At 38.2% G+C, this 22,998-nt stretch overlaps 1 protein-coding gene across 1 annotated transcript in view; it reads left to right on the top strand.

The window, feature by feature from the left end:
* The window catches only part of MYO1B (myosin IB), a 215,487-nt gene that overhangs the window by 167,775 nt on the left and 24,714 nt on the right, over positions 1 to 22,998 (top strand). Inside the window, exons 14-23 of the mRNA XM_006864054.1 lie at positions 3,914 to 4,018; positions 5,827 to 5,889; positions 8,321 to 8,521; positions 9,942 to 10,168; positions 12,398 to 12,598; positions 15,196 to 15,289; positions 16,890 to 17,039; positions 18,616 to 18,684; positions 20,813 to 20,899; positions 21,145 to 21,231. Of these exons, the coding sequence (XP_006864116.1) occupies positions 3,914 to 4,018; positions 5,827 to 5,889; positions 8,321 to 8,521; positions 9,942 to 10,168; positions 12,398 to 12,598; positions 15,196 to 15,289; positions 16,890 to 17,039; positions 18,616 to 18,684; positions 20,813 to 20,899; positions 21,145 to 21,231 (1,284 nt within the window). The remainder of the gene's footprint in view (positions 1 to 3,913; positions 4,019 to 5,826; positions 5,890 to 8,320; positions 8,522 to 9,941; positions 10,169 to 12,397; positions 12,599 to 15,195; positions 15,290 to 16,889; positions 17,040 to 18,615; positions 18,685 to 20,812; positions 20,900 to 21,144; positions 21,232 to 22,998) is intronic.

Consider the following 22,998-nt stretch of genomic DNA (forward strand, 5'->3'; position numbering starts at 1 on the left):
TGTTTCCTGAAGGAAACTATAGAGTTTTTGAAGGAAACTCTGGAGTTTTAAATTTAGTTATGTTGTATGCTTGTAAATCTCATCAGCACTCACACTCTCACAGTTACAGTTGTTACATAAATATGTGATAAACTGTATTGAATCTAGGCATCTTGCTGTTGACCTGTGTTCTCTATAGCAGCTTGGGTACTGACTGAGAGAGCACTGGTGTGGGCTTCCTTTGAGGGGATTGTATAATGGAAACTCCAGGATGAACTTGTTTGAAAGTGCTCCCCTAAGTGTTAGGTTTATTATTCAGTCTTTAGGGATAAATGTGAGTAAGACAGGAAAGAAAACTTCAGTACATGAAGCATGGGGAAACACTGAAGTGAGAAGAGTTATGCATGACTTTGATTCCTGAAATTGACACATGGAAGAAGTGCCTCAGAAACATATAGCTGTTGTTGCAAACCAAAGAGGTATCCAGTGTGAATTTACTTTGGAGCCTTCATACTGTTGTGGTTGTTTCTAGGCTCCGTTTAGCTAATTTGTAGCAGAAAGGGGACCCACAGTGGGAAACCAGTGTATAAATGGGGATGTACCTGTATGTGTTGGACTTCAATACATTGTGGCTATCACTAAGCTATTCCTTCATTTTCATTTTCTGCAAAGTATTTGCTTCTTCGTTTTTTTTTTCCTTCAATTTTTTCTTTTTTTTAATTTATGAAACCCCATTTCCGAAACAAATTGAACAGTATCAACAGTTAACACAGATCACAAAGAGAAGTATGGTTTCATCTTCAGTCTTGGCATTCCTCACTGCCCTCAGGATGCATGACCTGTTTCAGAGACTGTAAAGGTGTGTTTGCAGGTGATACTGAGATTTCTATTAGAAAATAAGTTGATCTCCGCGTTGATTATTGAGCTGGTCTATATTTGTTTGTTTGTTTCAATCCGCAAAATAAGGCATGTTTTTGTTCTTAGGCCATCTCCTGGAGAATTCTCTTTCCTTACCACTTTGTTTCAGAAGAGGAGGCTCCGCTCAGTACCCTTTGGGGGTGGTAGGGAGGGGGAACTTTATTTGGATCTTGGTGAATCTCTTCACTCTATTGGTGACCTTTCAATTGATGGGGCTTTTTTTGTGTGTGTCTGGGGTGCATATGGGTCTTAGGTATGTGTTTTATATATTTAGTTTTTCTTGTGACTTTAGAAATAGGACAATTCAATTCTGAAGCTTTAGGACTTTAGATTCTAAAGCTTTAGCACGTATACTACTTGCAATTGTTTCCATCTAATGGTTTTTATCCTGAATTTAGCTCAAACTAGAAGGACCACAATTCAGGCATTACTTGTAATTATTGTGGTCCTTTCTTTTGAATTCATTAGACAAGTGTTCTTGTTCTAAAGTTCCATGCCAATAAAAAATTAGCTTCAATGCCAAAAGACCAGTTAGTGAATAACATTAAGTGTTTACTTATAGAAGTTTGTTGCTCATCAAGAACTGACTGCATTTTGTGTAATCTGTCCCTTTTTGCACCAGAATGCAGTAAGTATGAACTTTTTGCAGTGCCGGTCTCTTGCATGTTCCTGTGTTAACAGCTTCTCCACTGTGAGTTTTGCAATTAATGGCTGTTGATTAATTGTGGATATGAAATAGAGAATTCATACAGGAATTTTTGAAAGTCGAGAGCTAATCCAATTGAACTCTGGCTTAATTATTCAATTGCATTAATAATTGTCAAGCTTTGTCTCTGGTTTCTAATTTGCTTGTGTGTATACCATAGTCCTGTTTCAAAAGTAGACTTCAAGCTGTTCATAACCATCTATCGTGTTGAAAGACAATATTTGCTCCCCTCTCCTCATTCGTCACCACATGAAGATTTAATGTAATTTCATTTAAATAGCTCCATGGGTACAAATTTGATTAATAACAGAAAGAATGTATTCTATGAATTAAAAAAAAAAAAAAAACACCAAAGATTTGCTCTTATAAACTACTAACATTTTAATTATATTTTTAAGTCTTCTGTATGTAAGAACATATTTTCCCAAACCAAGAAAACCAAATTTTATTTTATATGAATGGCCTTATACTGGTGATAGTGCTAATAAGATATTCACACCAGACTAACTTTAGTTGTTAATCAAAATTATTAGGTCTTGAGAATTAGAACATACGGTTTTCAAAAGCTTGTATGGAAATGAGTACTGGGAAGTGTCATTTATTTAAATATGTAGATAGAATTCAAAATAAATCCTTGCCCTAGTAAGAACAAACATTCAGAAATTAAAAAAAAAAACAACTTTTATCCTTGACTAAATTTAGGATTAATCAGGTAAGTTAGTGATAGTGTATATGTGTCATTCATGATTTGGAGTTAAAAATAGTATTGCTAGTCATGAAAAATTGTTAGTTGACATCCAAGAACGAATATGGTCAGATGCATCATAAGTACCTTGTAAAAATTTGTCCTAGGTAAGACCAAAGTTGATTTTTCTGTCTGTTTTTAAAATTCTCTATGACTTTTCTCTTTTCACCATTTTATGGAGAGAAGGAACCATGGTGGTACAACAGTTTAATACTCGACTACTAACCAAAAGGCTTGGTCTTCAAATCCCCCGGCCACTCCATGAGGGAAAAAACTAGTGATCTGCTCCCTTATAGACTATAATCAAGAAAACCCAGTGAGGTGTCACGTGGAGTCACTCTGAGCTGAAAGTCCCCGTGATGTCACCCAACAACATCAGTTACAGAGGGAGTTGAAAGCTAGTTGCTCTTGTGTGTGTTCACAGGGTGCAGAGACTTTAACCTCAGCACTATTTGTTATCACTTCCAGCTCATTAGGCCTGGACTGGCCACCTTAACTGAGAGAAAAGTTCCCCCCTACTCCCACTGAAAAGAAGGGAAAGAGTGGTAAAACTAGCTATATTTGCCTCTACCTGGAAAATATGTTTTTTGGTGAAGCATATTCATCCAACAGATACGAACTTTGTGCCCTTGTAATATACAATCCATTAAGCTCTGTGATTTATTCAGAAATGATTTAGGCAAGACTCTTCCTTCAGAGCGTGCCCAGGAGATAGCCCAATAGAGGTGAACACTGCTGAGTTTTATAAGAGTGGTCAAGTAGTAGTGTACTGAGTAGAGAGATTATTTCTAGGTAGGGAGATGCTTTTGATATGCTAACCTTTTTAGTGCTCCATTTTGTAGGCACGTCATTCACTCATTCATCAAATACATATTGAGTACTTGCTAGATGGGGTGCAAAGCATGGAAACACAGTAATGAGTAGAGACATTTTCAGTCACTGTAAGGAGTGTACAGTCTAGTGAGACAAACGAAAATGGCACTCGTCAATATACATATACACGTTTATAAATAATTCTGTTATCTTTTCATTCTACTTTTCACAAACTTTCTGAAGCCCTCTCATACAACATGGATTTTTGAGAAGGGCATGGGGTCACCATGAGTCAGAAATGACTCAGTGACAACTGAACAGCAACAACTGGTCCATAGGAATCATAATGAAGACCTGAACTGGAATAGGGATGGATGAGAGGACAGGTCAGGGAGTTCTTTTGAGCTCTGAAGTTTCACTTGAGACCAGAAAAAGAAGAACTTGGGTAAAGGTTTATGAATTTCACTATTTATTTTCTGATCCTCTTGGGGGAAATGTACTGTTGTTCTAAAACCATCTCTGTCAACTAGAAATCGTCATTCTTCAGATACTGCATATTCTGTGTATACTTCATTCATTCATTTATTCGTGGGTCGTTTCTCAAGTGCCTGCAATGTGCAAGCCTCTGTCGTAGGAACTGTGTGCTGCGCCGTTGTGAAATCTGAACTACGATGTGTGCTGTTGCTGGTAACAGTGTTGTGAGCCAGCTAATACCGTGATTTCTAAAGCTCTTCTCATTTCTCTCCACACAGGACAATAGCTTTGAGCAGTTCATTATTAATTACTGTAATGAAAAGCTGCAGCAAATCTTCATTGAACTAACTCTTAAAGAAGAGCAGGAGGAGTATATACGGGAGGTAATGTTTTCAAAAAACTTTTTGTTTACCATAGAGTCAGTTTCAACTCATCACCACACTCTATCGGGTTTCTGAGACTTGAAATCTTCATGAGAGCAGAAAGCTTCATCTTTCTCCAGCAGAATGGCTGGTGGACTCCAACTGCTGACCTGGTGGTTCACAGTCCAGTGCTTATTCTGCAAAGCCACAATACTCCCCAGAGTGCTGTATCTCCTTCCAAGTCAATATTAATATATGTAATTAGAATATAATTTGAAGGTTTGCTCCATCTTGGAAAGCATTACCTTTCTAAAACATTACTAATAGAAATGGCTAACATTTGTTGAGTACTTACTGTATGCCAAACATTGTATTAAGTGCTATATGTAGAGTCTCCCACTTAATGCAATTTCAAAATAGCTAGAAATAATGTTTATAAAGTCTTTTTACCCTTTCATTTTAAAACACTTTCTTGACTTTTTACCCTTTCATCTTTTAAATGTTGTTGTTAAGTGCCATGAAGTTGGTTGCGACTCATAGAGACCCTGTATAAGATGCTGAGGAGTAACTAGTGGGTTTGAACTGCTGACTTTCTGATTAACAGTCCAGTGCTTTCTACAGCACCACAACCAGGAGCATTTCATCTTTTAAATAGCCCTTTTTTTCAAGCAATAAAATAATTTATTTCAAACGAATAAAAGGGAGGCATTATTTTGTGGAGTGTATTATTTTTGTTATCTTTTCATTTGTTTGCTTTAATGTTTCAGTAATGATATTTCTTACTTTTCTTAATTTTCTATAGTGTCATTTGAATTCATTAAGGACACCTAACTTTTTTTTTCTGTTTCTCAATATAGATTTTTAAATAGTGGTTGTTTTTCCCTGTGTTTTTACTATAAATCATAATTGTTTTTACTCTAAATCATAAATATTTCATTTCTCTGTTAGAATGATCATTATGCTTTAGAAATTGTCTGGCACCTTTTGGTAACATAAACATCCTAAAAGCACGATTCATTCTCTTCCTGTCTTCTCATCATAAGGGAAATGCTCGAACTTTGATCTGTAACTTAAAACAGTTTGTACAAATTGTCTAAAACACTTGTAAGAGTATATAGGAAGATTCCTAGCTTGCTGTATGAATTAAATTTCTTTCCCTCAGAAGAAAAATAAATGTTTACACTTAGGGATAAAGTGTAAGCGGGCACAGAATGATTACATTGGCCTTACAGACTTGGCTTCATCTCTAGTGTTAGAACCAGTCAATTCGTATTCATGTTTTTCTTTATGTGGAAAATACTTTGTCTTATTACTGGACTTGTTTTATGTTTGAAATAGTGAACTGCCCTACAAGTGTAAATGTAAGAATATCAGACCAATCTCAACTGCCTTTAATCATAGGATTGGTGTCTAAAAGTAAAAATTTCCATGTGATTAAAAGTTAAGAACAGAAAAATCTAGCCTTAGATTCTTGACTTATTTCCTTATAAACACTGTGCGTATATACAAAGAACTATTGACCTAAAGGCCTGTTGAGTAGATACTTGGCCCAGTGCCAGTGAAGTACATGGGAAATGGCCACAGATGGGAGAGTGGAATGGGAGGCAGTCTCCGGACAGTTCAAGGTCACTGAGCTTAGTCAGATCGAGTCACTGGTGGACTATGTTAAGAAAGTTTGAGGAATTGGAAGAAGACATTTGCAGCACTGACCCTATAAAAGAAATATTCAAAGAGGAAGTAAAATATGGCCAGACAGTCAGAGTATTTTATGGAGGGTAGTGTGGTCACATTGTGAGAAGGAATTTGACGTTCGTTTTGTTTTGTTTTAGGACATAGAATGGACTCACATTGAGTACTTCAATAATGCAATCATTTGTGACCTAATAGAAAATGTGAGTATAGCTTTCTTTAAAAATTTCTGGTACTATAAATAATCACTTAGGAATTTTCAACAATTAGTTAAACACTTTTCTGGAATTAGAGTTTTGGAGACTTAATCGTGGCCATAAGCAATCATACGCCATTTTCCAAAACATACATAAACACCTGAACATTTTGATATTTTCTCAGGATCCCTGTGCTCCTCTCATGAAGCCAGGGCCTTGAATGCAATAGCCTCTCTTGTGGTTGAAGCCCAGATCCAATCCCTCATTTCTGGTGATGTGAACGCTGAACAGAGTAGGTTGAGAGCAACCATCCCTGTGTTTTGCCAAATCAAACTATCCATTTTATTCCTAAAACACCGGTGACCTCTTAAAGTACTGTTCACACTAAGATCAAGTAGAAAAAGGGACTGACTGGCTGGAGATGAATTTAGTGGGACTCTAGAAATGGCTCAGGTGTAGACCTAACTTTGGCTCATGGATGTATGCAGAAAATATTGCATATGTGACCCTGTTGTGGTCAAGACCATGGAGATTTTTCAGGTGATCTGAGTGTGCAAAAATGCTTAAAGTATGACAGATTATGGGCTATGGCATGCCTTCTACATCTTTTCACTGTATTCTCTACGTATTATAAATTAATTGTAGGGAGATGAATTTGTGTATGAAAACCAAGAAGCTCTTTTGTCTTACGGTTAAGATTGTTTGCTGTCCTAGCCTTGGTGACAGCGTGCCTTCAAGCTATGCATAAGCTTTATTGTCTCACAGTTCTCTTAACTCTTCACTGACTGCTCAGAGAAGTGAGGCTGTGCATCTGGAATAAAGTCACAGGCTCTAAAAGGACAACAAACTACTTCCTATTTATCTTTAGCAAGCCCTTTTGGAAATTCTGTAGTTTGGCTAATATTTCTTCTTAGTACTCAAATACTCCTGAGAGTGGAATCTTTGATTAAATTGAAGATTAACAATATTCTAAAGCATCACTGGTTTTAAATAATAAAAAAACAAAACGTTGTTTTGAAAAATCTAAACAATCTTAGAAGGTAAACACTGATATGTTGCTGTTGTTGTTATGTGCTGTGGAGTTGGTTCCGACTCATAGCGACCCTGCATAGGGCAGAACAGCTGGTAGTTTCGAACCGCTGACCTTGCGGTTCGCAGCCCGATTCATAATCACTACGTACCAGAGCTCCTTAAACACTGATATGTACTACCTAAGCAATTCATTTTTTCTAAACTCTGGAAATCCACTGTAAATTTTCTTGGCAAATTCTGTGACCAAGGTAATTTGCTGTGAGAAATGTAACTTTCAGAATTCCTGACTAGTACATTTTCCATCATATATATAACATTGTACTAAATATTTCCTTTCAAGATTTTTTTTTTAAAGGAAAAGTGACATATACTTGGTTATCTCAGCCAAAAATCCCCTTGCATATATGATTGAAAAAACTCATGTTCACACAGGGGCCTAAGTACATAAATAAAGGAAATGTTTCCTTCCAGCAGCACTTAACAATAATGTTTATTCTGGTCCTGTTTTGAACACACTTGATTCCTGAGAGTTCACAATTCCCCTGGGTTCTCTCAGGATTGAAGAGATGCTGGTTAGAGAAGGTTGTGGCCCTGTATGGAGAGAGGAAAGGAATAGGGGACTTGGCTTCAGTGGAAGTGGGTGGGACTGACCGCTAGTGGTAATGGGCTAGTCTCTTTGGAGGCATTATAGTCTTCCCTTAGCAAAGTGGAAGAATCCTGATTTCTTAGGATAAGTATGATCTCAGGCTCTGAATATACAACAAATAAGTTTTCAATCATGCCTGCATCCACTCAGTAATTTTATATGGAACCGGTATTTTATTCTAAACATGTTCTTGAAACCAACTTGATTACATTAATCATTAAAAGCAACATTCTAAATCACGGCATTTATTTGACGTTCTTTCTTTCGCTAGAAAATAAACGTTATTTTGAATGATTTGGAAACATCTGAAACCAATTTCCCTCCCAAGCTAAGACTCAAACATTGGCCTTAGATGACTGCTTTGTGATTTATGACCTCATGTTATGGAGACTGTCCTGACACATTCATTTCTGAGTTCTGGATTTGTTGCAGTCACATGCCTCTGTTTGAATGACAGGAATTGCAGGCGTCACCCCTAAGGTGGCTGGGTGACTGCTCTGGGGGGTGGGGGTAAGGTAGACACCACACACACACACACACACACACACACACACACACACGCACACACACGCACACCTGGAACACACCGGACAAGAGCTGCCTGTTGTAGCTTTCGTTACTTGTTTTGCTCCTCTACCGTTTGTTTTAACTGAGCGGAATTTTCATGTGGCCAAGTTGATTGTGTTTGATGGTGTCATTAGGAATAATTATTAAAACAATACAGCGAGGAAGGAAGGAAACTTTATTTCCTTTCCCCAGAACACAAATGGAATCCTGGCCATGCTGGATGAAGAGTGTCTGAGGCCTGGCACGGTCACCGACGAGACCTTCTTAGAGAAACTGAACCAGGTGTGCGCCACCCACCAGCACTTTGAGAGCAGGATGAGCAAGTGCTCTCGGTTCCTCAACGACACGTCTCTGCCTCACAGCTGTTTCAGAATTCAGCATTATGCTGGCAAGGTATGGAGTGCCCAGAGCACTGAGTCAGGCCTGCATTGTCCCCAAAGTGACGCTGTGGGTGCAGAGTAGAACTGCAATCCACAGGGTTTGAATAACTGGGGACTTTTCAGAAGTACATCATTAGACCTTATTTCCAAGACACCCCTTGGTGTATTTGAACACCCAACTTTTCATTTAGTAGACAAGTAAATGTCTCAGGGGCTCCCTGTGTCTCATAGATGGAAAAAAGAAAACAAAAAAACTGCTGCCATTGAGTTGTTTGCAACTGATAACGACCTTGTGTAGAGTTCCCAAAGTTGTAAATCTTTACTGGAGCAGAAAGCTTCATCTGTCAATCTTGAAATGATTGCAGGCTTTGAACTGCTGACCTTGTGGTTAGTAGTCTGGTACTTATCCTATAGTTCAGTGCCACCAGGGCTCCTCATAGAGAGAGGCATTCTTAAAAATTGCTAAGTTTTGAGGACAAATCAAGCTGCCAAATCATTAAATGTCCCATAGAGATAGAGTCTGGGCCATGTTGAGTAAAACCGTATAATAACTTTCAAACGCAAAGCCAGTGAACTAAGACTCTGAATATATTTTAAAATTGATTTTTGTTATTGTTAAGTACTACCCATGAAAAAAGAGCTATCAATAAAAGAGATTTGTCAGCAAAAATTAAGACATACTGAAGAGTAGTAAGGTTTTGAAAGTACAAGTTACCTAATATAAATAATGACTCTTAGATTGAGAATTTGAAATGACACTGGAGGGAATTTCTACCTTTAAAATAAAATCACTCATTTGCTTGGAATTTGGAGACATTAATTTTAAATCATTTACTATATAATGGTAGTGTTAAAAATAATTTTAATAGCATTAAGTTTTATCCTATAGATTTTATTGGTAATAATTAATACCTCCCTTATAAATATGGTTACAAACTTTAAAGGGGAAAGAATATTATGTTTTTAGTAAAAAGCAATTATATGTTATCTGACCATACCATTAAAAAGATCCTTTTCTGATCATTTTCTCTGATGGTTTAGGATGTCTATGAAAATAGCAGTGTTATTTCTACTTTATTTTCTCTTGTCTGCTTTAATAACAGACTAGAATTGGCACATGTGAGCTAGAAAATAAAGTAAAACCTCAAAAATATGCTGCGCCACCAAAAAAAAATCTAAAACCCTTTGAAAATGTTATGATAACATTTTTAGAACTTAGATTTGCAGATCTTTAAGGTAATAGTTTATTTTGAACTCTTCCATAATTTAGACAGATGGAATTTAAACTTAGAATCTAATTCAGTATTAGAGTATGACTAACATGTTGGGAGTTTTCTGATGGAGAAAGAAGAGTCTCTGAATATTTCTTAACAGTTGTTTAATGATAAAATGTGCCATTTGCCTAGCTGCTGACTTCTGTGTGCCACTCCTAGGTGCTGTACCAGGTGGAAGGATTTGTTGACAAAAACAATGACCTTCTCTATCGAGACTTGTCCCAAGCCATGTGGAAGGCTGGCCATGCCCTCATCAAATCTTTGTTCCCCGAAGGGAACCCTGCCAAGATCAACCTAAAAAGGCCTCCTACTGCAGGATCACAGTTCAAGGCTTCTGTGGCCACATTGATGAAAAACCTACAGACCAAAAACCCAAATTACATTAGGTATTTCTCACTCTTAAATTTGTTTTTTTAACAGTTCAAATGTGAAGATATTCTAAAAGGTCATTTTCCTGTGTGCTTAAATCTGAGTGGCATAGGCCAAGTCAAGAATAAGGTCAAATGATTGGTTATTTGGCTGTTTATTTAAAATGACCTGTCAGTGCCCCCAACTACTAAAATAAAGAATAAAAAAAGAGGAGAAATTAATGAAGCTAGATGGTTGGCAAATAAAGAGATCGCAACTTTCTATATACTTATTTATACATTTATTTACTGACAAGAAACAAAATGTAAAATTTTCCTAATTAGGGTTTATAGAAAACTCTTTTTGGGTTCTTGTGTAAACTTAGAATGCAGCATTAAATAAGAGGAGTGTTAGTTACTATTTGGCAGTTGGGAAATAATGTACCTCTTTCTTTCTGTGAGCAGTATACCCTGAGAAAACTGGTGATTTCTTGTTGTAGTTGTTACGTGCCATAGCGTCGGCACTGTCTCATGGTGACCCTGTACAGCACAGATCGAAACACTCTACCCAGTCTCCCACCAGCCTCACAATCCTTGCTAAGCCTGAGCCCAGTGTTGCCACCACTGTGCCAATCCATCTCCTTGGGGTCTTCCTCTTTTTCTCCAACCCTCTACTCTACCAAACATGATATCATTCTCCAGGGACTGGTCCCTCCAGACAAAATGTCCAATGTATGAGAGAAGAAGTCTGGCCATTCTGGCTTCTGAGGAGCATTCTGGCTATACTTCTTCCAACATTGATTGCTTTGTTCTTGTGGCAGTCCAAGGTTCTTTTTAATATTCTCCTCCAACACCATAACTCAAATGCATCGATTCTTCTGTGGTCTTCCTTATTCACTGTCCAACTTTTACATGCATATGAGGTTGTTGGAAATACCCTGGCTTGGATAAGGTGTGCCTTAGTCCTCAGACAGGCAGCTATGACTGCTTACAGAAAATTCTGTGGTTCAAACCATCTTATCTTTGGGAGAAAGATGTAACAGTATTCTCTTGTAAAGATTGCTGTTGTTGGTAAGTGTCTTGGAAACCTATGGGATAGTTGTACTCTGTCCTATAGCATTGCTGTGAGTAGGAATTGACAGCAAGATAAGAGAAAGTATGTGTCTGATGGGTCAGTTTTCATATAACACAGCATTTGCACACCTGCGCGTGCACACATCCTCTATACCTGTCTTTCAAAATGTGGGTGTAAGGAAACTAGAGTGAAAAAACATTCATGTGTTTAGTCTGTTTATATTAGAAAGAAATACAAATATGCTAAATTTTTCTGATTGATTGCGGTTATAAGATGTCTTGTTGTTATGAATAACTAGAAAACTTCGAAGTGTAGAACTCCAGGGCTACTTGTTGGTTCTCATTTTCACTGTGCACGGTCAGAGATGGTTCTCGGCTGCGTCAGCATTCCTAGCCAGGTAGAAGTGGGAGGAAAATGAGGAACGGTCCTTTCTTTTTAGACACAGTCAAGAGGTGTCACACAATGCTTCCATGGGCCAGAATGTAGTCACCCGGCCACATCTACTTGCAGTGGGAGGCTGGGACATGTAATCCTTCCCTGGGCAACAAAATGTGTTGTTAACAAAGAACAGATATTGGGATACAGTTCATCTCACCTTTTCATTGCATGTAACAGACATAAGAGTAAAACACACAATCCTTAAGAATACAACTTGTTGAAATTTTATAAATACGAAGGGACTTCACAAAGTTTGTGGAAAAATTCCATTATCTTTCAACTGCATTTTTCCATGAACTTTTTGAAGCCCCCTCGTACACCTGTATAACCTCGTCCAAATCAAAACACAAAGCATTTCCATCATCCCAATAGGTTCTCTTTTCCCTTCCTGTGGGTTCCCACCATCACTTCTCTGCAGGTCCCAGCTCCTAACCACTGTCTGATTTTTCTTGAATGTCATGCAAATAAAATCATACAGACATATTTTACATCTCGCTTCTTTCACTCAACAAAATATTTGTGATATTCATCCATGTTGTGGCATGTCTTGAAATTGTCTTTCATTGCTGTATAGCAATGTATTTATTTTGAGGTTGTTTTCATTAGAAATAATATCAAAATGAATGAGTTGGTTTGCAAAGAAAAATAATGATTATTTCCTTCTGAAGTAATTACATTTAGATGCTTTATAGAATACAGACAAATAGATCCCTAAGAGGCAGAATTTAAAACCTAAAATCTTTCTGTGTTTTTAGATGTATCAAACCAAATGATAAAAAAGCAGCACACATCTTCAACGAGGCTCTAGTTTGTCATCAGATCAGGTACCTGGGTCTTTTGGAGAATGTTCGAGTGAGGAGGGCAGGCTACGCCTTCAGGCAGGCCTATGAACCATGTCTAGAAAGATACAAAATGCTTTGTAAGCAAACATGGCCTCATTGGAAAGGTCCTGCAAGGTAAGAAACTTATTGTCCAGATTTAATAATAAATTTTTAAAAACTTTTTATTGTGACTTGGGTGTAGGTTTACATAGCAGATCATCAGTTTTACATTCAACAAATCATGTATTTTTCTTCATTGCTCCATGTACCAACAGTTAACAGTATTTACCTCTATTCACTTAAACTGTTGCATTCCTCCTGGTATCTCCCACTACCTTCATATTTCCTCTGCTAACCTGCCTCTGGTTGTGTATTACTTGCCTTGTCACCATGTTAACACATGTCTACCCTCTAACCCATGAATAGTTCCCCCTCCCCCATGGAGTCCTAGTGTGGCACTGCAGGATAATACACTGGACCCCAAGGTTGGTGGTTCAACAAACTCACTAGCTGCTCCTTGGAAACTGTATATATGGTTGCTATGAGTCGGAACTGACTCGACAGCAATTAATAACAACAACCTGCCCCTTGTAACCATAGTCTTTTTTATCAAGAAAATTTTTTCTAAACTGTTTATAGCATCGTACAACATTTTTCCTTCTGTGATTGAATAATTGCACTCAGCATAATGTCCTCCAGGTTCATCCATGTTGTGGTGATTCGACTACATGTTTGAACAACTGACATGATTAGCAGTCCAGTGCTTGTCTTATAGCACTACACGAAGACTCCTGTATGGCAGCAGATATTTTTAAATATGCCTGTAGCAAATGGATTATTAGGTGACAACAAGTCAATTTCAATTCAGAACGAGCCCCTGTAACAAAGTAAAGCTGTACCATTAGGTTTTCTATGCTGTAATCTTTGTGGGAGCCAATCACCAGATCCTTCTTAACCAGCGCAGCTAGGTGGGTTTGAACTGTCAAACTTTTGGTTAACAGCTGAGTGCTTACCTGTTGTGCTACCAGCACTCCTTATGGCTGACCTTGCTTTTAGCATTTCAGTTTTATCTTACAGTGTCCCACCAGGATTTAATGTCTCACATGGTGGTGGTGGTGGTGGTGTGCCACTGTGTCAGTTCCGACTCATAGCAACCCTGTATAGGGTTCCCAAGGCTGTAAATCTTTACAGGAGCAGAAAGCCTCATCTTTCTACAATGGAATGCTTTGTAGATTCAAACTACTGACCTTGAGGTTAGCAGCTCATAATCCCCTATGCTATCAGGGCTCCTTGGCAAGTGATTGTTGCTATTGTTCAGTGATGTTGAGTCAGTTCTGATTCATAGCAGCCCTGTATGAGATTTCCAAGGAGCAGCTGGTGAGTTTGAACTACAGACCTTGTGGCAAATGATTTGGAGGTGATCAATAATCAGTGTTTATATTTGGGTAGAATTATGGACGGGTTGGTATTAGAGGCATCTTGGATTACTTCTAGCTTTTCATTTTTCACATGGGTAATTTTATATGGAGAGAGTCAATGGGTGAAGTCCTCCACTTTGCCTAGGTCTGAACGAACTAAGAAATAGACACAGGAGCAGACACATTTCAGTGTGTTATTGCTGCTACAGCTGGATTGGAGAATGGCTTTTACCCAAGGCCAAGCAGCTTTCAGCCCATCCTCCCTGAATGGCACATACTGGTCTATGTGACTGGATGCACCCATCTAGTCACAGACAGAATGCTGGACTCCCGAAGACGCTTGCTGTGGAGTGACCCCTGAGTTCTCCACCTGCAGAGAGAATGTGTGTGCTGGTGGGCGGGTCACAACAGAAGGGAAATCTGGTCTTCCTGGTGTACTGACCCTTCTGCTGCCTTCATTGTTCAGAGAAACCCTCCTCTGTGGGGGGTTAGATGCTGTCTCCCTAGTACTGGCAGGAGAGGACTATTGTGCTTGTTTCATGGGCTTAGACTGGAACTTTTAGATCTTCCTTCCTCTACATTTGTGTTGTCTTCAGGTTCTCTGAATCTGGCCTTTCCCAGGCGTATTCCTTAGCAGCATTAGACTCTCGTCAGCACATAAGAGGAGCTCCAGTACACGGTGTGGTCTCTGATGCATAATTGAATGCTCAAATGTGTGGGCTTCGGGTACTGTTTCTTTCAGACTCCATTGCTTAGTTCTTGAGTATTGTGGTAACCATGGAACATAATACTCAGAACATGTATTTTCGCTCTGCTCAGCACCTAGTCTGCAGGGTAGTAGGACGAGTTATCGTTTTATCGACTTGACATTGAACCTGGAATGCAACCAAGCCTTGCTCCCACCACATAAGGCCTGCATTCCTTAGCAACCTCCTGGTCTGGCTCTTAGCACTCTCCTATGGGCCTGTAGCATTCTCCTATGAGCAATATTTAAAGTATTTTCAAAAAATAACCAAGTAGACCTGAGTTGCCTGCACACCCAGTGAAATCAGGAGATTGGCTTTATTGCCACATTTTCTTAGAATACATAGTTCTGAAACCAAATTTACTTTTTTAGTGTTTGCTGATTTTGGTTTCATTTGTGGAATCCAGCCTGGAAAATTCTCTCATCAGAAGGATATTCACTAAAAAAGCATTACACATAGAAATGAAGCTGTATTTTTATACCACTGAGAACCTGATATGATTATTTTAAAAAGGTAAATGGTTTTTGAACCTCAAAAACTCATTGTTTTATCTGTTTATTTTTTATAGATCTGGTGTGGAAGTTCTGTTTAATGAATTAGAGATTCCTATGGAAGAATACTCCTTTGGTAGATCAAAGATATTCATCCGAAACCCAAGAACTGTATGTAGTCAAACCTTTTTTTTTTTAATTTAAGGTTTTTATTGTGGATTGAGTGAAAGTTTACAGGGCACATCATCAGTTTCACATTCAACAATTCATATTTTCATTACATTGATTATAATCCCCTCCATATACCATCAGTTAAAAGTATTTCTCTTTATCCACTTTAGCTTTTTTTAAAAAACACACAAACAAAAAAACCCACTCAGGCATATATAATAAATTACATCTCCAAAGGGCACATTCTGCTGTAGTCAAACCTTTACATTCTGAACTTAATTCATAATTACATAGTCAAGTTCTTAAAGATTAAGATCACATTACCTGAGACACTACCAAAAGTTCAACATTCTAATGTTTGTTTATAAGGAGTAGTGAGAAAACATGTGTGAGGGGGCTTTAAAAGTTCATGGAAAAAATCCATTTTCCATTAACATTTTGAAGCCCCTTTGTTTATTTTTTAAGAAACATCAGAGTCTTTGATCTGATAAATTCTATAATATCGATTTTAGACATTACAAAGAAGTAGATTATAAACAAAACCTCTCTTATGTTTAGTAACTGGACGTAAATTCTGTTTGTAATATCTGAAATATACAATAATCTTAGGAAATGTAGATCTATTGTGTAGAAGTGCTTAAAGGTACTAAAATTTTTTTTTTAGTTAAAAAGAACTAAATTAAACTAACTCGTAAGAACTCTAGAAGGGAGCCAATTTATTTATAAATTGACAAGGCTAGTCAAAAAGTATTGCTATAAAATCATAGCAACCTTTATTAAACTATAATAACAAAAGGTGAAGCTGTTATTTCTTGACATATCCTCCATCTAGGTCTATAGACTTTTGAAGGTGCTGTTTCCATCTCTGTAACCATTCTTCAAAGAATTCTCTGCTCTTTGAATCACACAACATCAAAATAACATTGTGTTTCCAGTGAACACAGTAATTTAGCTTTCCATTTTAATAGTTTATACACAGTTTGTTCAGTCAAATTGGTTACATTCTTTCCAATGTATGAACATTCTCATTATTTTGGTCCAGTTGTTCCATTACCATACTTCTACATACATGCACCTATGTAAATCATCCAGACATGCAAATAACACATAGTGAGCACAGAAAACTAATGCATGTGTTCAGTTTGGAAAATACATATATAATAACATGTTATTCAGGTAAAGATATGATAATCAAATTTTCTTGCTCCCTTACTCTCCCATCTTTGTTTAAAAGTGATTGTTGACTATTTGGTCTCATAGAGATACTTTTTAAAAGGAGCTCAGTACTCATAGGGGATACTGATTTTTTTTTTTTTTTTTGAGATTTAGTTGTAAGATGAAATGAGTTGATTTTGATTCAAGATTTGAAAACTGGTTGAGGGCCATAGTCTCGGGAGTCCTCCATTCTCAGTCAGTGTAGTAGGTCTGTTTTTGTTTGTTTTAGGAATTTGAAGTTCTATTGAACATTCTTCTCGGATTCTACTAGAATCCATCTGCTGCAGCCATACTCTTAGACTTTTTAATTCGTGAGAATTTCTTTCATATATGCCATGAGTTTTGGATACGTTTTTTGATGAGTCCTACTATCATGTCTTATTAGTTATTCAAATTAGAAGACCTGAGGAAGGAACGGCTAGAGGACTTGGCTACCCTCATTCAGAAAATTTATCGAGGGTGGAAGTGTCGTACTTACTTTCTGCTAATGAAGAAAAGTCAAATTGTGATTGCTGCGTGGTACCGGAGATATGCGGTAAGAGTTTGCTTCATTTGTAATCTGTGGTAATAATACTAACCTTTATTATGGACATATTATGCATATGTAATTTTACACACTTCTTAGTCCTCCCAACAACCTCGTAAAAGCTAAGAAACAGAGCAGTCACACACAACACTCCGTGGCTGGGCTGGGATTTTGATCCAGAACAACTTCAAAGCTTGTGTTTAATTATCATACTTTCTTTCATTCCACTTGCCATAGTAATGGGAAATTCACATTTGTAATTTGACCATGAGATTGGAAAATGTAATGTTATTTAGCCCTTTGACTATGATAGGGTCAAGTTTGACTTTTATTCCAGAAAACTGATGCCACATTTTAATAGAATTTTGGTTTGGGTTAAAGGATTAGAGTTTTGTTAGTCCCCAAATGTCTCACCTCATTAAATATGGGAAAGGATTCAGCAGTAGTATGCATGTTTGCCTAATTGATTGTAATTTCTCTCTGGAATGTCCTTCCTCACTGATTGTAGAAGTTGTGCTGGAGCATACAGGTTTGAGAGAACCCTGAAGCTTTGCTAGTCTGAACTTGAGTTGTGTTCTTACAGCACATATCTTAGTGCAGGACATAATTTATGCTAACCTGTACTCTGTAGTACATCTTACTGTATTATTTCTAGGTTTGGGAAATAATTAATGAATATGCTAAAGAAAAGGTCTTGATCTTTGGAAGATTGTTTTTAAAATCGCTTATTCTCGTTAGAAGATTATAGCCATCAGTAGATGGTGAATTCATTCCTAATGTGTTCTGCTTTCTCTGTTGTCACCTCACTGGGTAGTGGATTTCCCTTTGTAGGCATAGCGGTGTTACTTGACTCTTATACTTTCTTCACAATAGCCTGCAAGGAGCGCTCTCTCGACATCTAGAAAGGTCATTAAGAAAATCTGAGTTTGGAAGTGTACTGAATTCATCTATGTTGAAGTCTGCAAATATTTCTGAAATACCTACTTGCCAGGCTCTAGAGATAACAAAACAATTTTCATAATTGACTTCATAGAGTTTAGCTCAGATGAGGAACAATGTGCATTCAAGTAGATCAATAATCAGCACAATTACAGAATGTAATTGGTGCTCGGAAGGAGACAAAGACGTGAGAAAAGAATACTGAGACAAGGGGCGGGGAGTGGGATATAGTTTGAGACAGAAGACCATTTGGGAAGGACCATTTCATCAAGTATCAAGGTGAGAAATGACACCAATAGGACACTTCGATGTTTAATTTCGTGTACACGTATTGAGCATAACTGTGTGTCTGGCCCTGCCTTAACCAGAAGAATACGAAGAGCAGGTGTAAATAGTTGTGGCTCCTGAGGCATTTAGAGAGAATTTAACGAGAGTTGGCATCCTCAAAGCATGCTTTGGAGCAACTATAATAATTTTGAACTACTTGATAGGTTTGTTTCTAGATATATTAGTTTCTGGAAGGAATTTGTGCTAAGTGAACAAAGACTTTTTCTTTCTCACCCATTGCCGTGTATGTAGGCGTGTCCCGTGTACGCATTATGATACTTAAACAGAACTGTTAATATCTTCCCCTTTCATCCTACAGCAACAAAAGAGGTACCAACAGATAAAGAGTTCTACCTTGGTAATTCAGTCTTATATCCGAGGTTGGAAGGTGAGTTGAAAGAAATATGCTTTGTCTATTAGGGTCTTTGGGTCCTTCACAAAGGATGGTTTCCTTAACACATACACCCCAGCCCCACCCTTCTCTGTCTCCTGCCTACTGTGTGAACAGTCAGGTGGAAAGAATAAATAATATGCTCTATGCAGGGGTTCTGGTGACCATGTCTTAGCAGTTTCCTTCTAACTGACATTTTTTTTTTAAGAACTTTGTTTTCTAAGCAGGAAGTCCTTGAAATAATACAGTACATAATTTCAGTATCCTCTTGCCCTGCTTCTGCAAGGGAAGCTGGAGTCCAGAGGCTGTCTCACAGCCATTGCCTCGTACCTGTGAGTTCTGCCGAATCTCAGCACCCCCAGCTCAATGTATTTCCATATTAAGTTCCTAGTGAATACCCTCAGAGCTCAGCTAACCTCAAAAGTTGTCAGTTAAGACCCCTCAGCTGCTCTGTGGGAGGCTGTCTGCTTCCATGAAGATTCTGTGTCCTGGAAACTCAGGGCTGCTATGAGTTGGAATTGACTCAATGGCAGTGGAATTTTTGGGATTTGACTGGTTTCAGAGGTCAGCAAACTGTGACCTGCAAGTCAAGTCCAACTGTGAGCTAAGAATGCATTTTATATTTGTACAACACTGACCCTAAAACTGAGTGAAAATATTTATTGATACCTGAAAATTATGTGAATAATCTTTCAGTTTTCATTGGCACATAGCCATGCTCATTTAGTTTACATCGTTCTTATGGCTGCTTTAATGCAACAACAGCAAGGTTGACTAGCTCCAACAGAGACAGTGTGGCACACAAACACAAAAAATAATATTTTTTGTCCTTGTGTGGTGCTTTAAGATAAGCACTGAATGGCTAAACACAAGGTTGGCAGTTCAAACTCACCAGCTACTCTCTAGAAATGACTGAACGGCACATAAAAACAACAATAACAAATCTAGTCCTTTATAGAAAAAGTTTGGCGACTCCTCCTATAGGTCAAAACTACTTCTTGGCCTGTTCTGACCACTTTCCTGTAGGGAGATTTTATGGAGCAGTCTGGACCCACAGGTGATACTTTTAGGTAATCTGTAGGCCTGAAGCCTCTTCGGTGGTTAGAGACCTTGGTCAGTGGTTCTGTGACATCCAGTAACCTTTGTTGCAGCCTGTGGGCAGTCTAGGGTGTGGCTGTCTACTCCCAGCAAAGTCCAGAATACAAACCAGAGCTCATCGACTGAGTGAAGTTGCTACTTCTAGGTTTGTACTTGACCCTTTTCTTGCATCCTGCAAACCAGGAATCTTTATGGCCCCACAAAATCTGTTTCCGGCAGTTGTGGAAAAGAGCCTGCATTGGTTTTGGACCAATGATCATTTTGCTTTAGCAATTGAAAAATAAATCTTAGAAATAAAAAGTGTTCATTGCCATTGAATCAATACCAACTCACAGCGAACCTATAGAACCAAGCAGAACTGGCCTGTACAAAGCTGTAATCTTTCTCCTGCAGCACAGCTGGTGGATTCAAACCACTGACTCGGCAGTTAGTAGCCAACCTCTTCATCATTGAACCACCAGAGATCCATAAAAAGTACAGCTACATTTATATTTTGAGATCACAGTGGCTCTGCAGAATAAGCACTGAACTGTAAGCCACAAGGTCGGTGGTTTGAGCCCACCTTGGGAGAAAAATGAGGCTTTCTGCTTAACGATTTTACAGCCTCAGAAACCCTATACAGGGTGGCTATGCGTGAGAACCGACTACACAGCACTTAATAACAACAGTAACAGTTATATTCCAGACCATAGCAATAAAAGAGACAGAAATGACTTTGAGCAGGATCCCTGGGGGTCCCTCTGTAAAATCTGTTCTCTCCCCTCTGATGGTGGCAGGTGGCCTGGGAGAGCACTGGCCAGTCTGACCCAGGGGCCCCATTACTGTGCCTGATGACATCATTGTCTACCATCTTCTCATAGTCAGTTTTAGGCTAAGAAACTTCCCATTCTTTCTTTAAGCTATTGTTCTTTTGTATGAGAACACGTGTGATAATTATCATTTCATTGGGTATTTTTTAAAGTTTTTTTTTGCCATTTTTTTTTTTTTTTTCTTCCTTTAACCTTTCTCTTTGGGTGATTCTGCTTAGGCTCGGAAGATCCTGCGGGAACTGAAACATCAAAAGCGCTGTAAGGAAGCAGCCACAACCATTGCAGCTTATTGGCATGGTACCCAGGTAGGACACCCTACTGAGGACCCTCTAGGTTAGGGGCAGAAAATGTCTCACTGGCTTCAGCTACTGAGCACGCATTGCCTCTCACGCTTTCCGACAGTGTGGTGTGGGGTGGCGGCGGTGGTACACGCTTTTGCGTTTGCTATTTGGTGGTGACGGTTATCTTTCTTTTTCTCTCTCCGTTGGGAACCAGCAGTAACCTTTCCTGCCTTAAACTTTTCTATAACTCCTTTTCACATGCCTCACAGGCGCGAAGGGAACTGAGACGGCTGAAGGAGGAGGCTAGGAATAAACATGCTATTGCAGTTATTTGGGCTTACTGGCTTGGATCAAAGGTACTTGATGCACACGTTCCACTGCTCTATCCTGGAATTCTAGCTTAGTGGTGGGTTAATGGCTACAATTAACAGTGGTGCACACTGATGCATGTCCTAGCAGCCAGATTTAAGATCTCATAAACCTAAAGATGTTAGTGTCAGTAGTGTATATAGGAAGCTTAAGCATGTGTAGGCGAATGACTAATCACTTACTAATAAAGCCGTAGTAAAGTTGCTTCTGTTTTTGTTTTTATTTTAACTCTCAAGTTATGTGCATGTGTAGAGTATTTTTTCTTGCTGTATGTTAGTGGTTTTCTATAGAGATTGTTGGGACAGGGTGCATATTGGCAATGCTAAAGTTTGAGCTTACGTCGATTGTCTGCAATCTATTGACATTAGAAATGCCATTATTGCATGTCTTAAAAAATTAATCTGTGAATGAAATAGTTTTTAGATTTTTTTTTCCCCACACTATAGCAACTATTGATTATTGTAAGTGAAATATCACAAAAGAATTACCTTCTGTAATTTAACAGAAAACTGTGTTCATGCAAAGCTAGCTATGATTGCCAGTGAAGAATTCCAGGAATCTCAGCATCAGCTGTTTGTTCCGAAGAAACAAAGGCCTCCTGAAATACTCAGTAATCCCCAGGCAGAGTCCTGGGCTCAGTGAACAACATTACTCATATCCCAGGGAGCCGGATTTTAGATGTTTTTGTTACTTTAAAAAAATCAAAGGTCATCTCTGCTAAAAATGTATATTCCAGTTAGAAAGCCAAATATCAATATAACCCTATGTTGTTTTGTATGTTTGTTTAGTAGTCCTATGTTTCTAAGCCTAGCTTGTGAACATTTTAAGCCTATCATCTGAGAATAATGAGAAAAGCCGACATTTGCCTGTGTAAAGAGTTTAATTTACCAAAAAGTGACTACAGTTGCTCATTTGTGTTTTTCCTGAAAATCTGTAAAGATCAAGGTAGCTACTTAAGTAACAAAAGGAAAATAAATGGATCAGAAACTAAAGAAAACTTTTAATAGTTTGGTGCTGGGATTTCTACATTGACTTAGCTCATTTCCCAGTCTCTGTACTATAACATAATGAGAAATCAAAGCCAGTCTCTCTCTGCCCTTTTAAAATGGCATATAAAAGGTTTATTTTTAAACCTGTAAATAGTTTCACTTTTTGTTTCAATCTTCAGAATATCTCACTATTTGAGGCCTCAGTTAATAATTGAATTTATATGTGTGTGTGTGTGTGTGTGTGTGTATTTTATTTATTTATTTTAAAATCAGGATAGAATGTTGCATTTGAGTGTTTTTCTGAACTGCAAAGAAATATCCCTTGTTCCTCCCAATTTTTAAAAGTGGTTATTCACCAGTATTTTCATACTTCCAAATTCATGAATGCTAATAGGGATCCACAGTCCTGGTGGTACAGTGGTTAAGTGCTTGGCTTCTAGCCCAAAGGCTTTTTGGGAGAAAGATGTGGCAGTCTGCTTCCATAACGAGTTCCAGCCTTGGAAACTCTGTAGGCCGTTATATTCCATACTATAGGGCCCCTAACAGTTGCACATTACTCAGTGACAGTGGATTTTATTTGGTTTGGAACACGGATCCACAGTCTATTTAGCTCTATTCATTGGCCATGTTGGGAAGTCATCTGCCTTTCATGGTCATTAGGTACCAGCCTCAGTTCTAACTTGCGACAAGGAAGTTAAGAGTAAGAGGTGTGGGGAAGGAAACAAAGAGGAAGATAGACCAGGAGAGACTAAAAAAAAAAAAAAA

Source organism: Chrysochloris asiatica, unplaced genomic scaffold (assembly GCF_000296735.1).
Source record: "Chrysochloris asiatica unplaced genomic scaffold, ChrAsi1.0 scaffold00059, whole genome shotgun sequence".
NCBI classification, from domain to species: Eukaryota; Metazoa; Chordata; class Mammalia; order Afrosoricida; family Chrysochloridae; genus Chrysochloris; species Chrysochloris asiatica.